At 32.3% G+C, this 24,904-nt stretch overlaps 3 protein-coding genes across 3 annotated transcripts; 2 read left to right on the top strand and 1 right to left on the bottom strand.

The window, feature by feature from the left end:
• Positions 1-241: 241 nt before the first annotated feature.
• LOC110613201 (xyloglucan endotransglucosylase/hydrolase protein 31) lies at positions 242-2,280 on the top strand. Its single transcript, XM_021754219.2, has 4 exons — positions 242-490; positions 653-753; positions 848-1,065; positions 1,544-2,280. Exons 1-4 carry the CDS (start codon positions 292-294, stop codon positions 1,896-1,898), a joined length of 873 nt encoding a protein of 290 aa, XP_021609911.1. The 5' UTR covers positions 242-291; the 3' UTR covers positions 1,899-2,280.
• Positions 2,281-6,351: 4,071 nt separating this feature from the next.
• Positions 6,352-8,748, bottom strand: LOC110612817 (probable glucuronoxylan glucuronosyltransferase IRX7). Its single transcript, XM_021753632.2, has 4 exons — positions 8,050-8,748; positions 7,615-7,976; positions 7,280-7,530; positions 6,352-7,174 (listed from the first exon to the last, which is right to left on the bottom strand). The coding sequence occupies exons 1-4, from the start codon at positions 8,360-8,362 to the stop codon at positions 6,709-6,711; spliced, it is 1,392 nt and encodes a 463-aa protein (XP_021609324.1). The 5' UTR covers positions 8,363-8,748; the 3' UTR covers positions 6,352-6,708.
• A 14,113-nt stretch (positions 8,749-22,861) lies between these two features.
• On the top strand, positions 22,862-24,011 carry LOC110613630. The gene is given in 6 exon segments (XM_021754854.1): positions 22,862-22,943; positions 22,946-23,101; positions 23,104-23,181; positions 23,618-23,652; positions 23,654-23,803; positions 23,805-24,011. Coding segments are annotated over 6 exon segments (708 nt in total).
• The last annotated feature ends 893 nt before the right edge of the window (positions 24,012-24,904 follow it).

Raw genomic sequence — 24,904 nt, 5'->3', positions numbered from 1 at the left:
TTTTTTTTTCACAAATAGAAAATTGCAAATTTTGATATCTTCATAAAGTGGAATAAAAGGTTAAAAAAGAAAAAAGATAATGAAATATTTCTTCTTTTATCACCAATCTTTCTCTTCATTAATATATTTATTTATTTATTTGTCCCCATATGTAACCCTTCATCAACGAACTTAGCACCTTACATTGAGCTGTGGGGCCTTTGAGAATTGAGACCCCTATATATACCCACCAGCTATTTAGCCATTTTCTTCAGAATTGTAATCATTCCCATTAATCATCTGTCTGTCTTCATGGCTTCTCTGCTTTATCTTCTGCTCATTCTTCTGATCTCTTCAAGCACCACTGCTCAAAATCCACCTTCTCCTGGCTACTCCCCAAGTTCCAGAATTGGCACCATAGAATTTGATCAAGGTTTCAGAAACCTTTGGGGTCCTCAGCATCAAAGGCTAGACCAAGGCACATTAACAATCTGGCTTGATACTTCCTCAGGTAACCCATCTCTTACTCTTTGTTTTTATAATCGCACGTACTGTTCTCTTTTTTTTTTTTAACTTTCTGTGTTCATCTCATTATGTAATTGTTTGATAATATCTTAGATAATTAATTAATGATCTTGCTTGCTACTTTTACTTTTGTATTAATGGGAAATAGGAAGTGGGTATAAGTCACTTCAGCCATATCAGTCCGGATATTTTGGTGCAGCCATCAAACTTCAACCTGGTTACACTGCAGGAGTCATTACATCATTCTATGTGAGAATTATCATTAAAGTTTACAAAAATCTTAGCAATTATTGAGATAATTAAGTTGTGTTTTCAAGGATTAACTTGATTACTGTAATGGCAGCTTTCTAACAATGAAGAACATCCTGGAAACCATGATGAGATTGATATTGAGTTCCTAGGGACAACTCCAGATAAGCCTTATAATTTGCAGACAAATGTGTATATCAGAGGAAGTGGGGATGGCAAAATCATTGGAAGAGAAATGAAATTTCATCTTTGGTTTGATCCTACACAAGATTTTCACAACTATGGCATTCTGTGGACCCCTAATGAAATCATGTTAGTATCATCTATCTCTTATTTACTGTTTTTGGTATTTAGTAGAACTTTTTGTTTTTTTTATCTAATCAGCTAATAAATCCAAATAGCTCCTCCTTTTCATTAGTTTTGCCCTTTCAAGCTCCTTTTAAGACATTATTATCATTTTTCAAAAATACCCATTTGATATTTTTTATTCAAAAATTATTATTTAGTCTTTATATCACAGAGAAAGTCATTTGTCAATGACGTCCATGAGATTTTAAAAAATCTATTAAACTGAAGGCCAACTAATGAATTTTCCATACTATATAAACTTAATAAATAAAACTAATAATTTCGAAATCGAAACATCAATTAATGAGTTTTCCCATAATAAAGGAATGTTTTTCTCTATACAACTTGTTTCGACCGGAACTCCAGCTAGAAACTTCATAATTGGTGAAATTTGAAAATAAATTCATGTTCTGATGGAAGTATTTGATGATTTGGACTACAGATTTTTTGTAGATGACGTTCCAATTAGATGGTATCCAAGAAAAAGTGATGATACATTTCCAATGAGGCCAATGTGGGTGTATGGCTCAATATGGGATGCATCATCATGGGCCACCGAGGATGGAAAATACAAAGCAGATTATAGGTACCAACCCTTCATTGGTAGGTACCAGAATTTCAAGATTGGTGGTTGCACAGCCAATGGTCCAGCCACTTGCCGGCCACCCTCAGCCTCCCCATCTGGTGGTCTTAGCCAGCAGCAATACTCCGCCATGGAATGGGTCCAGAGGAACTACTTGGCTTATGACTATTGTAGGGATCCAAAGAGAGATCATACCCAAACACCTGAATGTTAACAAGATCATCATCAATCATATCTGCAATTCTTGGGTTCTGTTTGAAACTTTCAGTTATAAAAGCATTTGTAACTTGGAGGGGGTGTTGAGATGGGTCCCACTTGCTAAGAATTCCTCTAAACAAGTAAGGAAGCAATGTGGTATGGAGATTATTCAGACAAGGAGTGAATATGGGAATGGGTATTGGATAACAAGATTGAAATTGTCTTGTACTAAATTGAAAGATTGAGAAATGGAAAAAGATTGGTCATAAATGTTGTCCTCAATTTCCTCCTTTTTGCCCTAATAGATACATCATAGAGTCAAGTTTCACCTTACAAAATGGAAATGTACATGTGAAGTTTTATTGTCTGAAGTGGATTTCTGCTATCTCACATGTGAATTCTGATTTTTGGACCACTTTGGGCATGGAATTTTGTCTCCCCTTTTTGCAATATTTGAGGTAACTAATTAAAACTTGTGACTCTACACTACACAACAATTGACCTCTTACATGTAATTCCCTACCAATTTTAATATATCAATTCCTCTACAAGATTCATGCATGTGAGCCTACCTATCACCCTTTATCTTCTCTTCTTCTTCTTGCCTACCAAATTTTTTATTTGAGCTTAATTGGGTTATTTTTGTCTACATTGCATCTACATAAATTTACGATACAAATACTTTTTATGATCCTATTTAGTTGACGTTCTGAGATCTAGAGAAAATAAAATTATAAGAGAGTGTTTGAATTTGGTCTAGGAAGATCATGTTTTCCTCTTTTTTCCTCTTTTTCCTTCTTCTAATAATGTATAATCGCTACTACAGTGTCACTTGCTTGCCCATTCTCGTCAGGCGGCCATTTAATTCTCTTTCGCCGGCATACTAATAAGGTCGTGGTGTAACTAGATCTGCTTTCCTACCCGTGCCATCACGTGAACTAGGCTCTTCTCAAATGGGTCCAAGCCTTAAACCAGTTCGACCTACTTTAGTTACGGGCTGAATAATGAACTGTTGGGTTTGCTTGTTTGGTGGGATCTTCTAGATTTTGGATCTGTTTCCTTTTTCTGGACCCAGCCGCAGCCTTGATGCTTAAAGTCCGACGATCATCGTTAATAATATTGAATAATGAATACCATTCCATTCAAATCAAAATAATCTACTAAATAAAATTAATTTAAAATTTTGATTTGAAATTATATTTTTCTCAATTTGCTTTGGTTTTAAGTTTAAAAAAATTTAATTATTTCAGTTCGATATAATTCGATTCTGATAAGAAAAATCAGCAAAATTAAATCGAATCAATTAATTAATAATAATTCAAATTCTAATCAAAATTGAAATATTTCAATTAAACTTTATAACAATAAAAATAATATGCAAACTGAATTGAATCGAATCAAATCAAATCAATTCAAAGCGATTTTTATCCTTATTCAGTTTGATTGGATTTTTATAAATATTTAAATTTTAATTTAAATTTATTCGATATTGAATTAAATGTTCACTCTTAATAATATTAATTATTTTAATAATTTTTAATCGTTTTAATAGCTATTAATTATTCTGATCATGTTTAGATAAAAGATAGGTATAAGAAAATTTATATAAACCTGTTTGAGTTTTTTTTTTTTTTTTCATGATTAAAGGATCTTCTTTTACTGTTTATAAAAACAATTGAAATGAAATGATTTGGAAATAAGCCACTAGGCATTATCACTTTATTATGTTGGGAGAAAAAGTAATTCAACTTCATTTGTATTTTTCAACACTTCTATTTGATAATTCATAATTCTTACAACTTCCTGAGGAAAGAACCAAAAAAAAAAAAAAAAGTATTACTGTAAATATGAATTTAAAATTTTAGATTTTCATTAAAGAATATGTTTTTGTCTTCTCAATGTCATGTAGGGTTAAGGATGTGCCCCACAAGAAAGTTCACATGAAAATGTACAAAAGGGGTCAGTGGGAAAATTTGACTTCATCACAACAATCAAATAATGCAATAAATTAAAGAAAAAAAAAAAAAAACATGTCACTTATCAGATTTTTATATGTGATTATGTTACAAAATTTATAATTTAATTTTATATTTGATAATATGAGGTTCAAAGAATATATGGTTTTACAATGGTTGGGTCCGTCTAGATGAAAAGAAGGTACTCTCTCTCCTTTATCTCTTACCTTTTGTCTGCTAGTGATGCCTAACGGTCTCTTCGCTACAGTGTCATTTGTCTCTGTCATGCAGGTCCATACGTACGAAACTGTCAGATGCCCTCTCCATGTCAAGCGGCCATTTAATTTTTTTCGACGCGCGTGCACACAGGGCTGCGAGGTGACTGAACCTGTTGTTCTTTCTTCTGTCACGTCTCGGACCGGACTTGGTGCGAAAGGGCTGGAGTCCGCGAGAGGTCCGTCCTCCTGGCTGGGGGTTCAGGCCGATTCGCGAAGGAGGCGCCAGAACCTTTGGATTAGGGCAACTATCATGGACTAGGCCTCATACCGAAGTGGTGAGACCCAACGGTCAACAATATTAAAATAATACTTATAATACGAATTTTATATTAATATAAATTTAAAATAATCGTTATTTATAAATAATACGATATTAAAAAATATTATTTAAATATAAAATTAAACTATGGTCTGTAGTGTGGTGTTGATAAAATTTATAGAAAATAAACACTTAATTAATGATACATATTTAAAAAAATAGAGTTGAAGGTGAAAGTATATAAAAAAATTAAAATGTAAAATAGATTGCTTTTGTAAATGAAAAAGAAAGTGAAAAATATATATTAAGAAAAGGAGCCGTGTGAAATATTATCATCCACTAAAAAATAATTTAAATAAACTTTTACATAATCATATATAAATTTTATTTTTTAAAATTAATTTAGAAGTTAAAAAATTCATTTTGAATATAAAAATTAAAAAATTTTAATTAAATTAAATTTTAATAAATTTCATAATTCTAAATATTGAATTAAAAAAGAAAATTTTAATGTATATATTACGAGAAATTTTATTAATTGATCTTTTAATCTTAAAAATATATTAAAATTTTTCTAAATTATTAAAAAAATCTACTAATTAATCATTCCGTTTATTTTAGCCATTAAATATTTTATTATTTAATTTTTATAGTATAAAAAAAAATTTATTACTTGATTCTTTAATTTTGTAAAGATGTATATTAATTAATTATTTTATATTAAGCATATTTTAAATTTTTTATAATATTTAATTAAATTAATTAATAATTTTTTTAGTAGGATTTAATCTAAATTTAGACTAGTTGAGTTGGGCTGATTTAGTATTGATATGAGCCTATTTCTGACCAAATCAAAACCTGAATCGTCCTCTGGCCTAGTCCAGGTCTACCAATGCTATCCAACAAAGCTAGATTTTAAAATGGGAAGGTTAGAAACCAACCCTCCAACCCATTAACCCAGTCCAATTGCCAACAACGTCATATTAATTTATTTTAAATTTACTCTATTATTTCACAAAACATTTTTTTTTATAAAAATTTATGTATTTTTTAATATTTAAAATATTTAAAAATTTTAATTGATAAAAAATATTTTTTTATTTAGAGAAAAAAATAAATAATTTTTTTTAAAAAAGTCATTTTTCATATTTTAAAATTTTTGAAACTTAAATATATAAATTTATTTAATATAATTTATTTCTTAAATTAAAATTAAATAATAAAAAATAAGTTAATTTATTGAAAAATTATAAAAAATATTTTTCACCAAAAATATTTTTAAATATAAATTATTTTATGCAATCCATTTGTTTTTGAAAAAGTACTAGAAAATTTTTTTAGAAAAATAATATATTTTTATTGTTTAATTTTAATTTTTAAAAAATAAAATATATTCATAATTTATATATAAAGGTATTAATACTATTATTAAAGTGACTTTTTTTAAAAAAAATTATTTTTTAAAGTGACTTAATTTTTCTTTTAATCATGAAAATATTTTTTATTAATTATTTTTTTTAAATATTTCAAACGCTAAATAAATATAGAAAATATTTTTTTACGCTAAAACAAACTGATAAAAAGTGATTTTTTTTTTAAACAGTAGGTAAATTAATTCATTTCCTGTAAGTTAATAAATAAAACCTAAACATTAATTCATATATTTTTAAAAGTCAATTATTAGGTCTTTCCAATTTTAAAGAATCAATAACAAAATATATTTGTAATTGATAGGGGTATATTCGCCAATTTAATACACATTCTTTCTTTTATTTATACAATATTAATAAATTAATTGTCAAGAAAATCCACATTAAAAGGATTAAGAAAAAGAATATTAGTGGTTGATTTTTTTTTATAAGGATTATATTATAATATTAAATGTGTAAAAGCGATCTTCACATTTTTATTTTTTTTTTCTAAACTTAACAGGCTAGGCTAGCGTGGCTTTTTTGTTTTTTACAATCCCGCTTTTAATTTAAATATCTATAATCACACGAGTCACGTGACTACTTTTTTAATACAAAAATTCATCTGCCAAATTTACATTCACAGTTTAAGGATTTTGTTTTATATATTTTACAGCTTTTTAAACCAATCACTGCTCGCCAACTCAGAAACCAAGTCACGTGACCAGAAAAAAGTCGTTTCCTTCTGCCCACAGCAGACCCCCACTCGGTGTATTAAAATTCCCGTTCACTGTTACGTGCAGTCCGAAAAATCCAGCTGTACTCCATTACATGCAAGCGCATCCACGTGGGGAAAGCATAGCTGCATTAGCAGCACGAATTGGCTACATGGTCCACCAGTCGTGTTCGTCCACGTGCCGTGTTCTCATTGGACTGCAACTCTTGTGGTCCTACGCGACCTATCCAGCTTCTGTGCCAGTGCATAAAGCACCTGCCACGTCGCGTCTCCTTCTTCCATCTCATCGTTGAAAAGTAGGGCCCGCCTCACAGCTGGGTCCCAGAGGTTTTTCTGGATCGTTGACAAATTAGTAGCCGCCACGTGCTCGAGAATCTTCGCCAGCTTTGCCACGTTATTTTCGGCGACCGTGAGGGATATCTCAGGCCATGGAACGGCGGCGGGGAATGGCAACTGGATACCATCGGCTATTATCACCGGCACGCATCCCAACGCAACGGATTCAACAAGTCTTGGACTCCATGGGGCCCACCCCAATGGACATAAACAAAACACAGACCGTCCTATCTCTGACTGGTAACCCGCAAATCTATGCCTCTGCAAGTAAAACCTCCGGTCACCGTTGAACTTCCTCCATATCTCCGTCCTCACCTTCCTATGGCACCCAAAAAACAATAACCCAGAAAAGGAATTAACCAAAAAAAGATAATGCAACCATTCTATTTTGATTTTGATTGACCAGAGAGTTTGATTTGATTACTTGCTGTAAAATCGTCCACTAACATTCTTGGGGTGAACTTCCATCTTGCCTCTAAAGAAAACCCAAATGTCTCGCCGGCCGGTCAACGGAGTTTTTTGAAGGGTCAACTGCACACTTTCCGGAGAGATATAAGGAGGTATCACCACGTTCTCTACGTCTTGACAAGGGTGGCGATACTTCACGCCAAAAGTCTGTAGTATGATGGAATTCTTCAAGAACTTGGGTATCCCATCCTCCATAGCCCTCTCCTCCTTCAAAGAAAAACAAAAGAAATCAGAAAAAGCAAAATAAGAAAGTTGACGTGATGAGAGATTCTGATGCTTAGTTTGTTTTACCAGAGTGTGGAAGCAAGAGCCAAAATCGTGAGAGGCGACGAAGACATGGTCAGCTCCCTGCGAGCGGTTCCAGAAAGGGAAGTTGGTGGAAACAAGGTTGACGGCGGAGGAGATGAGGGACCTAGCGTGGCCGATAGCAGGGAAGCCATTAACGGTGCTGAAATTGCAGGACACGTAGACAGGTACAAAGAAAAAATCAGCTTCATAAGGGTCAAACGTCCGTACATCGCTGTTTGATATTGCTCTGTGAATAGCTGCCTCCGATGCAAACAAATGGTTGCTGCATCTCTCGTTGGCCAGCCAATCCGTATTGTATTTTGCAGGCAACTCGTAGATATATATCTTCAAATCCTTCAACAAAGCTATAAAGAAAAAAAAAGTTAAAAAAATTTTGAAAAATGAGAATAAACAATGATCATGAATATTTGCGTATACCTCGATTGTTGTTTTGTTGTTGAGGGAATGTGGAGTTGGTGGATTCAAAGAGGAGACGAGAAACTACACTGGATTTGGAGAAGTACTGAGCTTTATACAGAGGAATAGGCTTGTGGGTGATGAAGTAAGAGCTGAAGAAGTAAATAGAAAGAGAAATCCAAATAATCCATTTGTAATATTTGAAGAAGAGATTGCTGTTCTTCTCTTGATGCAGCTGAAATCTTCCATGTCTGTGTACAAGTTTCATTCTTACATAGAATCCTCTGTTGTTCCTCTTAGTGGGTGGTCTCTTATACTCCAGCATTTCTCCCATTTAAGATAAGATTTTTAAAGCATGAAGAAGAAGATTGCTTCTTTTACTAGCAGGTGAAATGGGTCTTTCGTTTTTGGTTGAGAAATGAAGTGGAGATGAAGGAATGAGTGATCAGGTATGAGTTTGTTGGTGTTTCTTTTTTGCAACCTAATTAAGAAAATTTTTGGAGAAAATAGATTAATACGTTAACATAGAAAATGTTGTTGCTTTCTAGATGAATTCATTTGTTTAATGGAGTTGTGGTTTGAAGAATAAACAAAGGAAAGAAAACGAAAACGAGAACACAGAGAGACAGAGAAAGAGAGAGGTGAAGTTGCAGAAGATCACATGGCGATGGAGCAGAACAAAATTCCGCCGAAGGCCTTGGTTTTTTTAAGTTTCAATGCTGGTTCACGGGTTACAAAAACTCAAAATGACTGATATATCCTTACTCACTTTAAGGGAAAATAACAATGAGGACAAGGAGTACGCTGCCTAGAAATAACCCTAAAATTAAAAGCCCATGAAAAAGAGACAATCCACTGAAAAAAAAATATATCTTTACCATCATTTTACATTTTAATTTAAATATTTAAATTTTAAATAAATTAATTCAATATTTAAATTTTAATATAATTTTGATTAATTTTTAAAAATTAATTCAATATTATATGATGGCAAGTCTTCTTCTGTGAATTGGATTTAATTAGGGTGTCAGTTGTTGACTATAGATTTTAAGTTTGAGGTGATTGACTGTCTCACCCAATAAATTTTTTATTCAAGCAAACATTGAATGCACCATAAATTTGGGGTTAGTGACTCTGGCAAGGTCCGTTGGTTGTCTTAATGAAGTAATTAACTGTGCAGTACTTGTGGGTCCAAGGAAGATGATGACAGTAAATCTGATTAGATGAACGGTTGTGATTGAATTAGGATGAGAAAGATGGGTCAAACTTAACAGTGTGGTTCTTAAATTTTGAAAGATTTATTATTTAGTTTTAATATTATTATTATTAATAAATTAGTTTATATATTTTTAAAAATTTATTAAAATATCTTTATTTTTTATTTATTAATAAAATATTTTTTTCGTTAAAAATAAATAAAGAATATGAAAAAAGATTTTTAAAATTTAATTTTAATTTCAAATAAAATTTTTTATTTAGTCATTGAATATTATTATTACTAATAATTAATTTTTATATTTTTAAAAATTTATTAAAATATTATTATTTTTTTATATATATTAAAATATTATTATTATTTTTTTCTATCAATGAAATAATTTTTCATTTTTCTTAAAAACGAGAAGAAAAAAAAAAGAAGAAGAAGATGGTGATGAAAGAGAAAAAAAAGAAAAAAGAAGAAGAAGAAAAATAAAAATAAAATAAGAAGAATCGCCTCTTCTTTCTTTTTAAAGAAAAATAATAAAAGAAAAATTAAAAAATAATTAAATTAAAAAAAAAAAGAATCAAAGAAAAAGAAGAACTAAAAAAGAAAAGGAGGCAGAATCGATGAAGAAAGGAAAAGTATAATTGTTCCTTCTTCCTCCCCTTTAAAAACAAAGAACAAAAAGAAAAATCAAAAAATAATCAAAGAAAAAAAATATATATCAAAGAAGAAGAAGCGGATGAATCGATGAAGAAAATGAAGCATCGATGAAGAAGAAGTAGGAGGAGTAAAAGAAAAATAATTGGAATAATTTAATTTTTCACTATATTTTTAATAATAAAAATAGATAAATTGATTATTTTATTGATGAAGATAAAATATAAAAATATTTTAATAAATTTTTAAAAATATAAAAATTAATTTATTAATAAAAATAATATCAAAAATTAAATCGTAAATCTCTTTTAAATTTATGAAAGTAATGTAAATATATTTTTTAATTTATTTTAAATCATAAAACACTGTTTTTGGAACAGTGAACTATTTAATTATTGATTGTTGAATTGAATATCTATTTGAGGGACGCGTAATTTATCTTTATAATTATTAATTATTTTATTAATATTAAATTTAATTTTATTGATATATATTAAAAAAAGATTTTAATAATTATTTGCCTTTAACCAAAGTAGGTAAATTAATATGGTAATATTTATGTCAAAATTAAATGTTGCATCAACCTACAGTCCGATTCGGATCGTGAATCAAAGTTAGACATGAGCATTAACAGACTGCCTCCCAAAAGTGGAAATATTCACTGCAAATTCAAACTGGATATGAGTTGCAATATCAAGGAAATAATTCACTGTAAAGGTCCCACAGTAAAATTACCCTGAGGGTCTAAAAATTTAATTGATAAATCATTCTTGATGATCATTATTGCATCATTAAGGACTCACCATGGAAGTAATTATTGAGGCTTTCTATGGAGGTTTTGACATGAGTATCCTTGTCATGGTGGTTGGCTGGCTGGCTGGCTTCAGTCTAATTATAGCCTTTCATCTCTTCTTTGGTTGGATTTTAGTTGTAGATAAAGCCAGATTTCATTAACTCCATCTAAAGCTCTTAATAGTAAGATTTAAGTAAAAAGGATAAAAATGTATTAATTTCAAGCCATTGATTTAGAACAGGAAGAAGATTGATAAGATTCCACCTCACTTCCTCTCTCTTTTATTTTTCTATTGGGGAATCTATGTTACATTGCACAATTCAATTAACAGAAAAAGGAATCTATGCACAATTTAATTAACAGAAAAAGTATAAAAATATATTATGCGATTTTTTCAATTTTTCTGCGAATTAACTCATGATACGGATTTAATTTCGTATCTAAATAATTTTTTGTAATATTATATTATTTATAAATAATAATAATTTTTAAATCGAGTGCTAATATAAAATTCATATTATAATATATTATTTTAATATAAAATTAAATTACATATTTTAAAATAAATAATATCAGAAAAAAAATTATTTTTATATTTTTTCACTTCAATTAAGTAGGTGGAGTAGTATTTGGTTCAAACTGAAAAAATTGACTGAATTGAATTAATTTAAAATTTTATTTTAGTTTTTTATTCATTTCGGTTCGGATCAGTTTGATTTTTAATTTCAAAAATTTTGGTTATTTCGATTCAATTTTAATAAAAAAAAATAAAAAAAATTGAATTCAACTGAACCGAGTCATAATAGTATATTATTTTCAATAATATAAAGAGATTAGATCATATTAAGGTTCAAATATTCTAATTAAATTTTAAAATAATAAAAAATAAAGTGTAAAAAATAAAAAATTTATTAAAAATTCAAGCCGAATCAAATCGAATTAGACTGATTCGATTCAATTTGATTTTTAATTAAAATCAATTCGGTTTGATTTTTAATTTTTTTAATTCGATTTAATTTTAAATTGAACCGACTAAATGTTAACCTTACCATTAAGTGTGTGATACACTGTGAAAAAATATATGGAACTACTTGTAAACTTGGCATTATATTTGTATGCTTTTATGTGGAAATTTTAATTTACTTCATATTTGCACAATTGGAACTTAAAGCTCCATTTATTTCGCAATTTAACTGAAAATATATTTTTTTTTATTTTTAATATTTAGACATTTATTTAAATTGATTAATGAAAAAAATATTTTTTAATTAAATAAAAAATTAAGTTATTGTTAAGGATTATGACTGTCTTTGAAAAAGATGAGTCAAATGTAGATTTTTAAGTCTTACATTAGTACAATTAAACTTTTTATATATAAATCTTATTGACATATTTTTCATATATAAATTATGACGTTACTCTATATATAAATCTTTTTACTGAATTAAACTTGTAAATTACACTTGTAAAATAATAATACAGAGTAATTAGTGTTAGATTTTATAATAGAGTTAGTTACAGACTTTTCATAAAATTCAAAGTGAAAATTTTATCATTTAGGATTAATTTTATATTTTTATTATTTTTTTAATTTTTTTTATAATTTCTTTTATTAAATTTTTTGTTATTATACATAACTCTTTTCTTAATTATTTAAATATTTTTTAATTTTTAAAAATTTAATAAAAAAATTAATTTTTAACTTTTTATTTTTTAAATTTCATCTTAATTAAATTAATTAATTAAAATTTTTAACGGAATCTAATCCGTACTATTTCAAAAAAAAATTAAAAATATCATGTATGTTAAAAACAAGATAGGATGGATTCATCTATATTAGAAAATGCATCAGCAATATCGTGGCCTATCGATATATTTAGTCATCGAATTTCCGCGTCTCAAGGGTATACCTAATATATCAGGTGGCCCTGATATCCAGACGTATTTGAATAATTTAGGGTAATTTATGATTTAGTTTCTGGATATTGTCATTATTAATAAGTCAGTCCCTGTATTTTCAGAAACCTATTAAAACGTTTTTATGTTTTATTTCCGTCAACGAAATAGTCCTTCCGTCCTATTTTCCGTTAAAATTAGATAAAGATTTTCCGTTAAAATTAGATAAAGGAGGAGAGAGAAAAATTTTAAAATCTAATTTTATCCTCAAATAAAACCATTTATTTAGTCCTTGTATATTGTAATTATTAACAAGTTAGTCCTTACATTTTCAAAAATCTATTAAAATATTTTTATCTTTTTTCATATCTATTAAAACGTCCTTATTATTTTTTTCCATCAATGAAATAGTCCCTATCTTTTCTCACATCTATTAAAATATCCTTGTCGTTTATTTAAGTCAACGAAATAGTCCCTCCTCATCGTTTCTTTCTGTCAACGAAATCGTCTCTCCCTATATTTTTAGAAATATATTAAAACGTCCTTATTGTTTCTTTTTGTCAACGAAATAGTCCCTATTTTTTCTCAGATCTATTAAAATATCCTTATTGTTTCTTTTTATCAACAAAATAGTCCCTATCTTTTCTTTCCTCCTCCTCCTCCTCCTCCTCCTCCTCCTCCTCCTCCTCCTCCTCCTCCTCCTCTGAAAAAGAAGAAGAAGAAGAAGAAGAAGAAGAGAAAGAAGAAAAAGAAGAAGAAGGAGAAGAAGAAGAAGGAGAGAAAGAAGAAAAAGAAGAAAAAGAAGAAGAAGAAGGAGAAGAATGAGAAGAAGAAGAAGAAGAAGAAGAAGATAAAGAAGAAAAAGAAGCAAAAGAAGAAAAAGGAGAAGAAGCAGAAGAAGAAGGAGAAAAAACAGAAGCTGAAGAAGAAGAAGCAGAAGCTGAAGAAGAAAAAGGAGAAGAAGCAAAAGAAGAAGAAGCAAAAGGAAGAAGAATTAATGAAGAAGAAAAGGAAGGAGGAGGAGGAGAAAAATAATTGGGGGTAATTTAGTCTTTTACTATATTTTTAACGGCAAAAATAGACAGAATGACTATTTCGTTGACGGAGAGAAAATATAAGGACGTTTTAATAGGTTTCTGAAAATACAGGGACTGACTTGTTAATAATGGCAATATCCAGGGACTAAATCATAAATTACCCAATAATCTAATATCGAGGCGTATCTGATATTAGTGTGACCATGAATTATTATTATTCAAGGTAGGGAAAGAGAGGCAGAGACAAATATGCAAGGGAAATGAAAAGCCTCCTATTGTTGTACCCACAGCGTTTAGGGTATAAAAAGAAAGGTTTTTGGGATTAAATTCACTCATTTAGTGGGGTCTTTTTGGACATCTCTGGGACCATAGGACAAACAAAAAAGGGAAGAACATGGAGGTCCATTGCTCTATGCCTCTATCTTTTCTTGATTATATTATTTTGACACTTAAACATGTCAAGTCTCTATTAAAAAATAGTTATGGCTAAATTTCAATATAGTCCTGTATCATTTTATCATGTATAATTTGGATCGTAAATAGAATTAAAATCGATCTAAATTAAATTTAGTATCAAATTGATCAAACTGTTTAGTAGGATATCAATTACGAATCTCATAATTATTTTTAAACTAAAATTAATTTAAATTCTAAAACCAGACGAAAATAGCCATGGCTAGATTTATTTCAGGTGGAGCTTGAATCTGAAAAAGACTAGGACATTTTGAGGGTATTGTCCCGACAGCTCTGAAGTGTGAGCTGTCTAGGCACATGCTATTCCAAATTGCCAATTGTCTTTGTTTTTGGACAGAGAGAGATGAATTATTTGTAAAAAGAATTGGTGCAAAGTTGCCTTTCTGTCACAGGCAACAAAAGGATGAACTCTGCATGTGCATTTGATAGGGAATTGAGAATTTTTGAACATCAATCCACTGCATCTAAACTTGCGGCCCCTTGTCTATCATTTGTTTGGTCTGAAATTAGCCTGTTGAGGATCAATTTGTTGGTGATTCAGGTAAAGGACATTGCTGGGTTGGCAGTTCTTGCAATTCTTACCAAAATCTATAAGGAAAATATATAGAGGTGGAATTGATATTAAAATTGGATTTAAAATTATGAGATTTTGAATTTAATTTTAACTGAAATTGGATGGATTTTTTTAAAAAAATAAATATATAGAAATATAGGAAGCTGAGATCCGTAACATGGTCTAATAGAATTAAAGTGGTGGAGTGTGGATCTCTTTGTCGGGTCCGGCCCAAATTCAAGCCTTGTGATCTTGTAAGGCTTGGGTGATTCGGCCCAACATGATTCTACCATTAATTTGAGGACAAAGAATAGGCAAAGAAGGACAGTGATGATTGAAAATTTGCCAGTTTTGTCATGAGAAGTACACGGCTTTTTCACACCCCGATCTCAGATGTGAAGGCAAGTTGGCTTCCGGCTGCGTTCCATTTCTTTCAACTACTTGCCTTCATTTGTGTAAAAGAAATGGTAACCGAAGTGTCACCGTGTTAGTTTTGGCTTTAATATTATATCAGAGTTCTTAGTATGAATATGAGAAAGTGTGTTAAATCTAACGTCAATTTTAAAATAGAATAGACATTTTTTTGCTTGTTTTAACTTTTGGAATGAGTTAGATCTGATTTAAATTTAACAGAGCAATCATCAATTAATGCATGGTTTTCATTCTAAAATTAGGCATGTCATGAATATTTTGTCAAATTAGAACAATGAAAGCTGAGAGCCCCCTAATGAGCTCAAAGTCTTTTACCATTTCCTTTATATCTCGATTGTGCTAGCTTTGTTTCTCATGTCTATGAGTATTGATAGGCGGTTGTCGAAGCCGTCAAAAATAAACCTATTAAACAATCAACAATAAACTTGTAGATAGTGGCAATAGGGTCGAACCACAGGGAATTGACACTAAAGATCTTCCTAATAATAACCAAGATAAGTAAATAACAAATAATTAAAAGAGGGGGGTTTTGAGTTGATGGATTAACACTAAATAACAAAAGAAAGCAATAATTTAAAGATGAGTAAATCAATAAGAGAGAAACTTCTAGTTGAAGTATGGATCTATTTCAGATTGTTTAGAATTGATCATTGATTCTTTAACTCTCCTATTTATTCCAATAAATTAGTTTTGGATGTGGAAGACGCTTCTCACAATCCAAATTCCTCCTTAGTTCTAGTTTGATTAGGAAACGTTCGCTAATCAAACACTAATCAACAAGTTGCCAAGGAACGTCCTTGGGGCATTGTAGCATCGAACAACTGTTGACTGCATTAAGACTTAGAGAAACCCAATTCTATCCTTGCCAACCGCGTGGTCAAGTTTAGATTATGCAATTTGATTAAATGTGTATTTGAACAACCTAAGCAATTACGGACCTAAATCATTCAAACAATATTACTTAAGCAATTTAAAAGCAATGGGCCCTTATTGATTCTAAAAGCAAAGTAATATTTATGGAAAGCTCAAATTGCATAAATATTGAAATTAAATAGAAGTTTAACAATGGAGATTTAAATCTCCCAATTCATCACAAAATCTGAAATTCACCCACTTCAACTAGAAAAGAAGGAGTTTAGCCACTCATGGTGGACTAAATACACAAAAAGATGAAAAGAAAAGAAAAAGGAAGATGCTGGAGAGTTTCTGGCGAGTTCAATCCCTCAGCAGAAGATGCCTTTGCTGGTTTGGAGGCTGCCCTTTTATAGTTGAAGAGTTTCATCCTTCTAGGGTTTTGAAATCCCTCTTTAATTTGGCTTGTGATTCCTCTTTTGATGTTGAATTTAATTGCAACTGGAATTCCTTAGGTGAGAAACTCTTTCGTGGCTCTTGGAATTGTTTTGGTAGTGATTGAGTTGGATTTGGACTTCTGAAAACTTGAAATTCGGTTTCCTGAACAATTTCCCGCTCTGCTGTATTTTCTGCTGTCGAAGTGATTTGCCCGGTGATTTGACTAGTTTCTTCAAGTGATTGGGCAAATCACTGACCAGATCGCTTCTCTGTGAGTCAGTCCTCTATGTCTCTGCGAGTGATTTGGCCAGTGATCTTCGAGTTTCTTGGGCAAATCACTGCCCATATCACTGCTGTCTGTTGCCTCCGGGTTTCTGCTTTAGCTTGATCTGGGCAGTGATTGGAGCAGTTTAGCTGGTGATCTTGGGCAAATCACTGGGCAAATCATCCTTCTGTACTTTTTCTGCACTTTTTCTCCCATTTTCTAATTTCTTCCTTTTCTGTAAAAACAAGATAAAAATCATAAATTAAACTAAAAAATGTGTAAATAAGCAACAATAATTATGATAAAAATGTGGCTAAATTATGCTTGATCAAATACCCCCACACCTAACTTTTTGCTTGTCCTCAAGCAATAAATAACTTAGCCAATCAAGCCCCCTTTTTCTTTAGAGCCTAAGTTCCACTTAATCAGCTCCCCCTAGACTCCTAAACTGAAGTATCACAGTATAGAGTACATGCACTAAGGTCATCCTCTCCTTTCCTTGTTTCCTTTCACCTACCATGGTCAAGAGAAAGGTTTTTGATTCAATCATGCTTATTCTTTTATGTTAGGTTTAATGTAACCCCTAGGAGTGACTTGCCACCTTCTCTCTTTCTCCTTTTTATTTAATTTATATTTTTATTTTCAGCAGCACTTATTCTTATCCTTGCCTGAAAAAGTCACTAACCTTTTTACGCGATTGTGTACATGGGTGATACACCCCCGGTTACTCAGTTAGTCACTTGTTCAAGTGGCTACTAGCTCTGTTCATAGTCTAGACCATCGAAACTTATTTGCTTGAAAAAGTTACTGACCTTTTTACGCGATTGTGTACATGGGTGATACACCCCCGGTTACTCAGTCAGTTACTTATCCAAGTGGCTATTAGGCTCAGTTCATAGTCTTAGACCATTGGAACAAGTTTGTGATTTGTGCTTTGTGCTGGTTTTTCATGATAGTTTGGGCAAATCAACTCATAGGGAGTTACACTAGCTTTGTGTTTGCATGTATTTGTATTTTTATTTTCCTTGACCTTAGCACATTTAAGGATTCAATTCAAGAGAAAAACTCCCTAAGTGAAGGTAACATACTGTGAATGATTCAATTTAGGCTTAAAGGGGTGGCAAATCAATGGGGTCATGAGATAAGGGCACTCTTTCAACCTTGTTATCTATGTTGAGTAGAGCAATTAGCTACAAAATTCTGTGTGTGTGTGCAAAAAGTGTGAAAATATTCTGGTGTGTGCAAAAAGGGGTAAAAAATAATGCAAAAAGAAACAAAAAGAAACAAAAGAAATAAAAAAGATGGTGTGATCAGTGAATAAATACTCTCCAGTACCCCCACACCTATCCCACATATTGTCCTCAATGTGTGAATAAACATATAGAAAAATGAAGGAGAAAAGGGAAAGGTACTCCCTGGCCAGTGAGTGATTTGACCAGTGACTTGAGCAAGTACTGGGCAAATCACTGGGCAAATTGCTATCTGTCACGGTGCTGGGGCAGAAAATGGTGAACCAGCAGCTGCAACATGCTTTCCATGTGCTGCATCCTATCTTGAGCCTCCACCGAATGGTCTTGAGGTGCCTTTTATGTCCTCCAAGGTCCACCCAATTGCTTTCTTGTGCTTCCTCAACACATCAAGGAGCTTTTCCTCTTCTTCTTGGCTGAGCTGGTTGGAAATAATTACTGGAAGTGTATTTCCAGCTCCCAAGTAGGCATATTTGAGGTGGCTAGGCAAGGGTTTCAGATCTGGTGCATTCTCTGTCTGCTGATTTTTTGTCTGCTTACTGTCTGATTTGAGCTGTGATTTGAGCAGATTTTCTGGTATTCTGGGCAAATCACTGGGCAAATCACTCACTTCCAGCAAGTTACAGCAGTCTGCTGTTTTCTTTGTTTCAGTGATGTTGCTGTCCACTTCTTCTCTCCTGCAAAGACCTTCATAGAGTAAGTTTTCTTGATCAAAATCAAAAATTTCTTGACTTAAATCATCAATTATATCAAGGCCATAAACAGGAGAAACATCATTGGGGAATTTCATGGCATCATAAACATTAAATTTTATAATTTCCCCTTCAAACTCCATGGTCAATGTGCCATCATGCACATCAATTTTTGTTCTTGTTGTGCTCAAGAATGGTCTCCCAAGTAAGATATCAGAGGTGATGTTTCCCTTATCCTCCTCCATGTCAATCACATAAAAATCAGCTGGGAAGACTAGTTGGTCCACTTGCACCAACACATCTTCAAGCACTCCCTTGGGGTAGACAATGGATCGGTCAGCCAATTGGATCACAATGTTGGTGCCCTTGAGTGTACCTGCATTTAACAAGTTAAAAATAGAAAGGGGCATAACATTAATTGAAGCTCCAAGGTCACACATGGCTTTCTTTATCCCCACATTGCCTATCTTGCATGAAATGGCAAACATTCCTCTATCCTTGCATTTGGTGGGAAGTTTTCTTTGGATGACAGCTGAAACACACTCCCCCACACTTACCTTTTCATGTTTAGCAAGTTTCCTCCTATTGGTGCATAGCTCTTTGAGAAATTTAGCATACCTTGGTATTTGTTTGATAGCATCAAGTAGAGGTATGTTGATTTCTACCTTGCGAAGTGTCTCCAATATCTCTTTTTCCTCTTTCTCCTTTTGGGACCTTGCAAATCTCTTTGGGAAGGGAGGAGGTACCTTGAATTTCTCCATAGGTTGCTGTTTCTGCCTTTGACTTGATTCTGCCTGGTCTGTTGATTTGGGCAATTTACTTTCTGCCTTCTCTGGTGAATTGGGCAAATCACTGCTGGACAGCTTAGTTTGCCCAGCGATCGGGTCAGTTTCTTCAAGCAAACTGGGCAAATCACTGCCCTGATCACTTTCTGGCAGATTTTCTTCCATGGTCTGTTTTTGTAATTTTTCAGCCCTATTGTCTTGCAATTCCTTTCCACTCCTCAATGTGATGGCACTAACATTTTGCCTTGGATTTATCTCAGTTTGGGAGGGTAAACAACAACTTTCCTGTGCTAGCAATCTGGTTGTGCTGGATTCTCTAGGGGGCTGGTCTGTTTCAGAAATTTCAGCAGATTTTGGTTCAGTTGGGGCACTTCCAGCAGTTGCTGGTTTATGGACAGCAGCAGGGGATGTAACAGGTACTTCGGCTGGTGCTGATTTATGGGCAGCAGTGGTTGTGGCAGTTTGACAGCAGTTGCTGTCTCTATTTTCAGCAACTTGGACAGCAGCAAATTCTGTAATTTCTGGTGTAATTTTGGCAGTTTCAGCAAGTGCAGCAACTTCTGGTTCAGTTGGGGCAATTTCTGAGGTTGCTGATTTTTGGACAGCAGGTGCTGTTTTTGCAGCAGGAGCTTCGGTTGGTGCTGATTTTTGGACAGCAGCAGGTTCTACAGTGGTGATTTGTGCCGTAGATTCAGCAGCTTGGTCTGTTTCTTCGTCATCGTCCCATAGATCTTGAAGCTCTTCCTCTCTTCTTAATATGTATGCGTCCACTGAGTTGACCGCTTGATCCACTTGCTGTTGGAGAATTTTCCCAGAAATTTCCAATTTCCTCACCATCTCTTCAAGTTCCATATTGGAGCTTTGAGGTGTTGCTTGGGCTTGATAGTTTTGGTAGTAGTCAGCCCTTGCATAGCCATAATTCGGATTGTCCCCCCAACATGGATTGTATTGCAGATCTCTTTGGTAGTCATGGTCTGTCCTTGTATAGCCATAGCTCATATTGTCTCCCCAACCTGAATTATATGTGTCAAGGTAGGGATTATGTCTTGGCTGTCCATAGAATCCTTCAAATGCATGTGCTTGTTGAAGTTGTTGAACTTGTCGAGCTTGACCATAATTTCTCACCATAGAGGTTAGTTCAGAAATTTGAGAAGAGAGAAAAGACATACTTACCGTAGCCATGCTTGTAAATCAGCCCTGGTCATAAAAGAAAAATACGTTAGTTATATCAAGTCCCCGGCAACGGCGCCAATTTTTGATAAGCGGTTGTCGAAGCCGTCAAAAATAAACCTATTAAACAATCAACAATAAACTTGTAGATAGTGGCAATAGGGTCGAACCACAGGGAATTGACACTAAAGATCTTCCTAATAATAACCAAGATAAGTAAATAACAAATAATTAAAAGAGGGGGGTTTTGAGTTGATGGATTAACACTAAATAACAAAAGAAAGCAATAATTTAAAGATGAGTAAATCAATAAGAGAGAAACTTCTAGTTGAAGTATGGATCTATTTCAGATTGTTTAGAATTGATCATTGATTCTTTAACTCTCCTATTTATTCCAATAAATTAGTTTTGGATGTGGAAGACGCTTCTCACAATCCAAATTCCTCCTTAGTTCTAGTTTGATTAGGAAACGTTCGCTAATCAAACACTAATCAACAAGTTGCCAAGGAACGTCCTTGGGGCATTGTAGCATCGAACAACTGTTGACTGCATTAAGACTTAGAGAAACCCAATTCTATCCTTGCCAACCGCGTGGTCAAGTTTAGATTATGCAATTTGATTAAATGTGTATTTGAACAACCTAAGCAATTACGGACCTAAATCATTCAAACAATATTACTTAAGCAATTTAAAAGCAATGGGCCCTTATTGATTCTAAAAGCAAAGTAATATTTATGGAAAGCTCAAATTGCATAAATATTGAAATTAAATAGAAGTTTAACAATGGAGATTTAAATCTCCCAATTCATCACAAAATCTGAAATTCACCCACTTCAACTAGAAAAGAAGGAGTTTAGCCACTCATGGTGGACTAAATACACAAAAAGATGAAAAGAAAAGAAAAAGGAAGATGCTGGAGAGTTTCTGGCGAGTTCAATCCCTCAGCAGAAGATGCCTTTGCTGGTTTGGAGGCTGCCCTTTTATAGTTGAAGAGTTTCATCCTTCTAGGGTTTTGAAATCCCTCTTTAATTTGGCTTGTGATTCCTCTTTTGATGTTGAATTTAATTGCAACTGGAATTCCTTAGGTGAGAAACTCTTTCGTGGCTCTTGGAATTGTTTTGGTAGTGATTGAGTTGGATTTGGACTTCTGAAAACTTGAAATTCGGTTTCCTGAACAATTTCCCGCTCTGCTGTATTTTCTGCTGTCGAAGTGATTTGCCCGGTGATTTGACTAGTTTCTTCAAGTGATTGGGCAAATCACTGACCAGATCGCTTCTCTGTGAGTCAGTCCTCTATGTCTCTGCGAGTGATTTGGCCAGTGATCTTCGAGTTTCTTGGGCAAATCACTGCCCATATCACTGCTGTCTGTTGCCTCCGGGTTTCTGCTTTAGCTTGATCTGGGCAGTGATTGGAGCAGTTTAGCTGGTGATCTTGGGCAAATCACTGGGCAAATCATCCTTCTGTACTTTTTCTGCACTTTTTCTCCCATTTTCTAATTTCTTCTTTTTCTGTAAAAACAAGATAAAAATCATAAATTAAACTAAAAAATGTGTAAATAAGCAACAATAATTATGATAAAAATGTGGCTAAATTATGCTTGATCAAGTATACTCGAAATGACCATTAATTTCTCCAAAGAAGCCTATGCTTCAAGTGCCACAATGGTTTGTGTAGATCTTTTTATACCTCTTCTAATTGCCATTAGAGAAGAATGCGTCCAATGGAACCTCAAGAATGAGGAAGCAATGAAGCCTCCCATTGAAATAACCATACATAAACCAAGTGAAATTGAAACAGAGAATGAGGGATCAGTGAAGTCTAGTGTCTCAAAAGAGAAAAAAGATAAAGATCAAAGATCTTGTTTCCTGACCATATTTGACAAGCTAGATAGAGGTGAAGACTACACAATCTTACAAACACTTATTAGAATTAACATACTATGACGGGTTATCTTTTGACTTTTTGATCAAGAGGTTATTTGCAAAAGAAATAAATAAGGTAGTTAGCGTCTTATGTACAACTACTATGACACTAAAATTAATTATTTATGTGAATGAACGAGTTAAGAGGATAATAAAATATTTTGAATATTTATAATTGTCTATCTTAAATGTAGATCTCTTATTGTTTTTATATTGTGAAAAGATAAAGTCAGTTACCTATTTTGTATGAAATATGAGACTATTGATTAGTGGATAGTGGAACCCATGATTGTAGGAATTTTTCATATTATTGGCAAGTTTTATCAAGTTCGAGTCACAAGTGTTCCATGGTAAATGACCTCTTCTTAGAAAACAACCATAAGGTCAATCAAGTTTAGTAAGAAGGTCTTCACAAAATGGACGAGATACAAGTCATATCACTAATCCTACTTGCTGCAATTTTTTGTGGGCTTGGTGCAAGCTTAACAACAGTGGACAACTTGGTTAAATTGGTGAATGACTAGGATATCCAACAAAAACAGTGAATTCTTTTGTGTCTCTAGTGAGTATATGCAATTATTTTGGAGGGGTATTTGCTGGATTTGCCTCTTCAACCATGCTTGTAAAGTACAAAACTCCTAGACCATTGATGATGACTTTGTCCTACTGTTATCATGCATAGGCCACCTTATCATTGCCTTTCCTTTCTCTAATTCAGTTTCTGTAGCCTCACTATGTTGAAACAGATGCACAATACCAGACACACAACACTAGGTATACATACAAACTCAATATTAGTGAAAGAAAAAAAAAAGAATAGACATAAGAAATTTAACATGATTAAACGGTAAATTCTACGCGTACGACTAAATTAGAAATAAAATTATAAAAAAAATTGTAATATTCTCAACATCCTGACTGCATTGTATTTTTTCAAATTTCACATAATACAGGACAAAAAATACAATTATTTATACATTCCATATTGTGAGGCTTCACTCCCACATCTCCATGCCTATGAGCTCGGGCCTATCAGCTCTCTCCTCCGCTTTCAATACGGATTCCAATTATTTATTTAATTCAAATTACAGTGAATAATTTTTCAGATCGGGTTATTATTTGATTTATAAGAAAAATATACCCAAAATTCTAAGTTACTATGATTAACACAGTCATTGTGGGATTCTGATTTGGTGCATAGTGGCCTGTTGCTTTTTGCCGCAATTTCTGAGCTCTGTGGCCTCAAGGACTGCTCCACATTGTTCAATTGTGGCCAATTGGAAAGTCCTGTTGGGTCATATATACTGAATGTGCAGGTCACTGGAATTTTGTATGACAATGAGGCAACCAGATAGCTAAAAAGCTAAGGGTTTAGATAGATGAGCAGTGAAGGAATTGGTTTGCATTGGTGTTGAATGTTACAGAAAGCCAGCTTTATTTGGAGCTTTTGTTTCACTGATATTGGTGGTCAGGACAAGAAAATTTGGCAGTGATGATACATACAAGAAATTCAGAGAGACAAGGATTGAGCTGATGAATAATGACATGCTAAAACGCCTCATTTAAATTTTCCTTTCCTGCATAATGTAATTTTTATTTCAATTGTAATTCATGGTCAATTTCCCTTTTTTTTTTTTTTTATTACTACTCACTCTAGCTATTCATGATCCTATCGAAAGAAAAAAAGACCCGAACACTATAGGTCTCAACTTTTCGTCAAGACTTACTCTCTCAACTATAGAAAAACTTATTAAAGAATGCAATCCAGCAGATTCCTATTACACTTATAATAACAGGATACCCTATCAATTAGCCGATACTAATTGAATTTTTAGGAGATGCGATAATTAATTCTATTTTTTTATGATATAAACGATAATGATTGTATTTTTATATAACTATTTTTGAGTTTTAAGTAATCTTTTATCATTACCATTTTCTTACATCGGAATGGCCGCCATATAGGCGCAAACCAACTCATATTCTTTCTTACAAGGTGACTCATCGCAGCACACAAGTTTCATTTCGATTATATTATTTAATAATATAATTTTAACTTTAATTTTTCCAAACTTATTACTCTATTCATTATATTACTATTAATAAAAATAATGAGATTTTAAGACATCAAAGTGATTTATATCAATGAGATTGAAATTTAACCAAAATATGAATTTACACTGTCTGGATTGTGATAAAAAATGGAGGAAAGAGAATAAAAAATTTGAATTTCTATCTTTTTTTTTATTTAGACGCTAAATAAATAAGAGAAATGATGATAATTTAATTTCTCAAATTCCTTTTATTCTACTAAAAAAATTGTATTTCTTACATATTGTGTAAGGTATTCAAATCATATAAAAGAATTTATTTTTTTCCTCTTCTATTACTTTTTAAAGTTTCTTCCTTTTTTCATAATTAAAGTAGAAAATAAAGAGATAGAGATTAAAAAAATAAAT

The sequence above is a fragment of the Manihot esculenta genome, chromosome 4 (assembly GCF_001659605.2).
Source record: "Manihot esculenta cultivar AM560-2 chromosome 4, M.esculenta_v8, whole genome shotgun sequence".
NCBI lineage: Eukaryota > Viridiplantae > Streptophyta > Magnoliopsida > Malpighiales > Euphorbiaceae > Manihot > Manihot esculenta.
This window is presented reverse-complemented; position numbering and strand designations above follow the sequence as displayed.